Source organism: Arachis ipaensis, chromosome B05 (assembly GCF_000816755.2).
Source record: "Arachis ipaensis cultivar K30076 chromosome B05, Araip1.1, whole genome shotgun sequence".
Taxonomy (NCBI): Eukaryota; Viridiplantae; Streptophyta; class Magnoliopsida; order Fabales; family Fabaceae; genus Arachis; species Arachis ipaensis.
Window position 1 is genome coordinate 142,344,470 of NC_029789.2, and position 1,842 is coordinate 142,346,311.

At 25.6% G+C, this 1,842-nt stretch overlaps 1 protein-coding gene across 1 annotated transcript; it reads left to right on the top strand.

The window, feature by feature from the left end:
* Positions 796–1,275, top strand: LOC110271652 (S-protein homolog 5-like). The gene has a single exon (XM_021122683.1). It carries the CDS (start codon positions 797–799, stop codon positions 1,232–1,234), a length of 438 nt encoding a protein of 145 aa, XP_020978342.1. The 5' UTR covers position 796; the 3' UTR covers positions 1,235–1,275.

The window sequence follows — 1,842 nt, forward strand, 5'->3', positions numbered from 1 at the left end:
TAATATTTCTCACTAAAAATAAAAATAATTATTCTCTTATTTAATTAATTATCACAAAATCTTCCAATCTTATTCCTTCCATTTCAAAATATAGTTATCCGAAAATAAAAATATACATATTTTAAACTACAATAATTGACAAAATTAATTTTAAATGAATAAATGTATCAAATTATACTTATTCAATCATCACAATAAAATTAAAGTGCTATTAGAAAAAACTTTTTACATATACACAATAATGTAAAATTTTATATATATTTTTCGTTTAATTTTTTTTAATAAAAAACTTTATGTGCACAAAAACATAGAGTATTGAGCACTAATTCTTGAATTTCTTTTCCTCTTTTTAAATTATCCTATAATATTACAGTCATTCAACTTAATGCAATTCTTAATATTTAATTTTTTTTCTTTCTTTTGTTGATTCTATAATATATTAATATCACAAGCATTCAATTCAATATGATTCTTTATATCATTTTTCTCTCTTATATTATTAAAATTCATTCTATAGTTTTACACTCATTCAAATTAAATCAATAAATTCTTCATATTCTCTTCCTCTTTTGTATTATATTATCATTCATTCTATTAGATTACGATCATTAAATTTATTTGTGTCACTGACGCATGATCATATCACATACAGAAGATAAGTTATTTCGTAAAAGTATTTAATAATTTGTTGTCTATATCCTATCATAAGATAAGAGCCAAAAAATAATAATATTTACTTATATTTATATATAAATATACAGTGACTAATTATTCATCAACATAGTGCACATTAAAGATGACGATCTCATCAAAATCACTCTCTAAGGTTGTAATAATGCTCATACTTGTTTCTTTCAATCTCAATGTCAGTATGATTGATGGTGAAGTTGATTTTCCTCAACGTTATACGGTTCATGTGACAATGCAAAACAAACTGCCGGATATGCAGCAGCTTGGTATTCATTGCAAGGATAGAACTCACGATTTAGGGTTCAAAGTCGTTCCAGCTGGTCAAAGTTGGACTTTCTATTTCAGTCCAGGGATTATTAACACAGCTTTGTTCTTCTGTAGCTTTAATTGGTATGAGGGGGGAGGAGTACATCGCTTTGATATTTATGATGCTGACCGTGATGGTGGTGTATGCGACCAGTGTACTTGGGACATCCACAATGACGGTCTATGTAGGGTTACGGGCACGGGTGCTCCTAGATGTTTTCATTATAAGGGCGAGTAATAATAATTGGTGTAAAAATTCGAATAAAATGTATTTACCTATCTAGGAGATAATAAATAATTTTCTAAAAGAATAAATTATATATTGAATAATAAAATTTATTATACTTTCTCTTCACACAAATTAATACTCAACGATAGTGATTTGGTAATATTATCAAAGAATATTAATCAATTTAATAGCTTTATTTTGTAATGGAAGAAGTCTATAAGTTTAGAATTTGGAATTCATGTCATAAAATGTGAAATTTTAATGAATAGCAACGTTGACAACCAATAAATAAAGTTACGAGTAAATTTATTAATTTTAATAAAGACAAATTTTCATATAAGTATTGCTATGTAATGAGAAATTGTTCTACTTTAAAGATAAATACTATTTTTTCTATCGTATTTTTCAACTCAACACGTGGGTCTGTGGTTAGTTAATGAGTTGTTACATACACACCATGGGATTCGAATCCTTAATACTTTTTCAAATAGATAAGTGAGATGATCACTCAACTAATCGTCTAAATTAGTTAAGATAAATATTAATTATTTTTAATATTTTTAACACTAAAGTTTGTTAAATTCTGATTTTAATTAAGTATAACTTTGTAAAATATT

Excerpts from the sequence above, each read along its gene's own strand:
- LOC110271652 (XM_021122683.1), top strand. The coding sequence starts at position 797 with ATGACGATCTCATCAAAATCACTCTCTAAGGTTGTAATAATGCTCATA.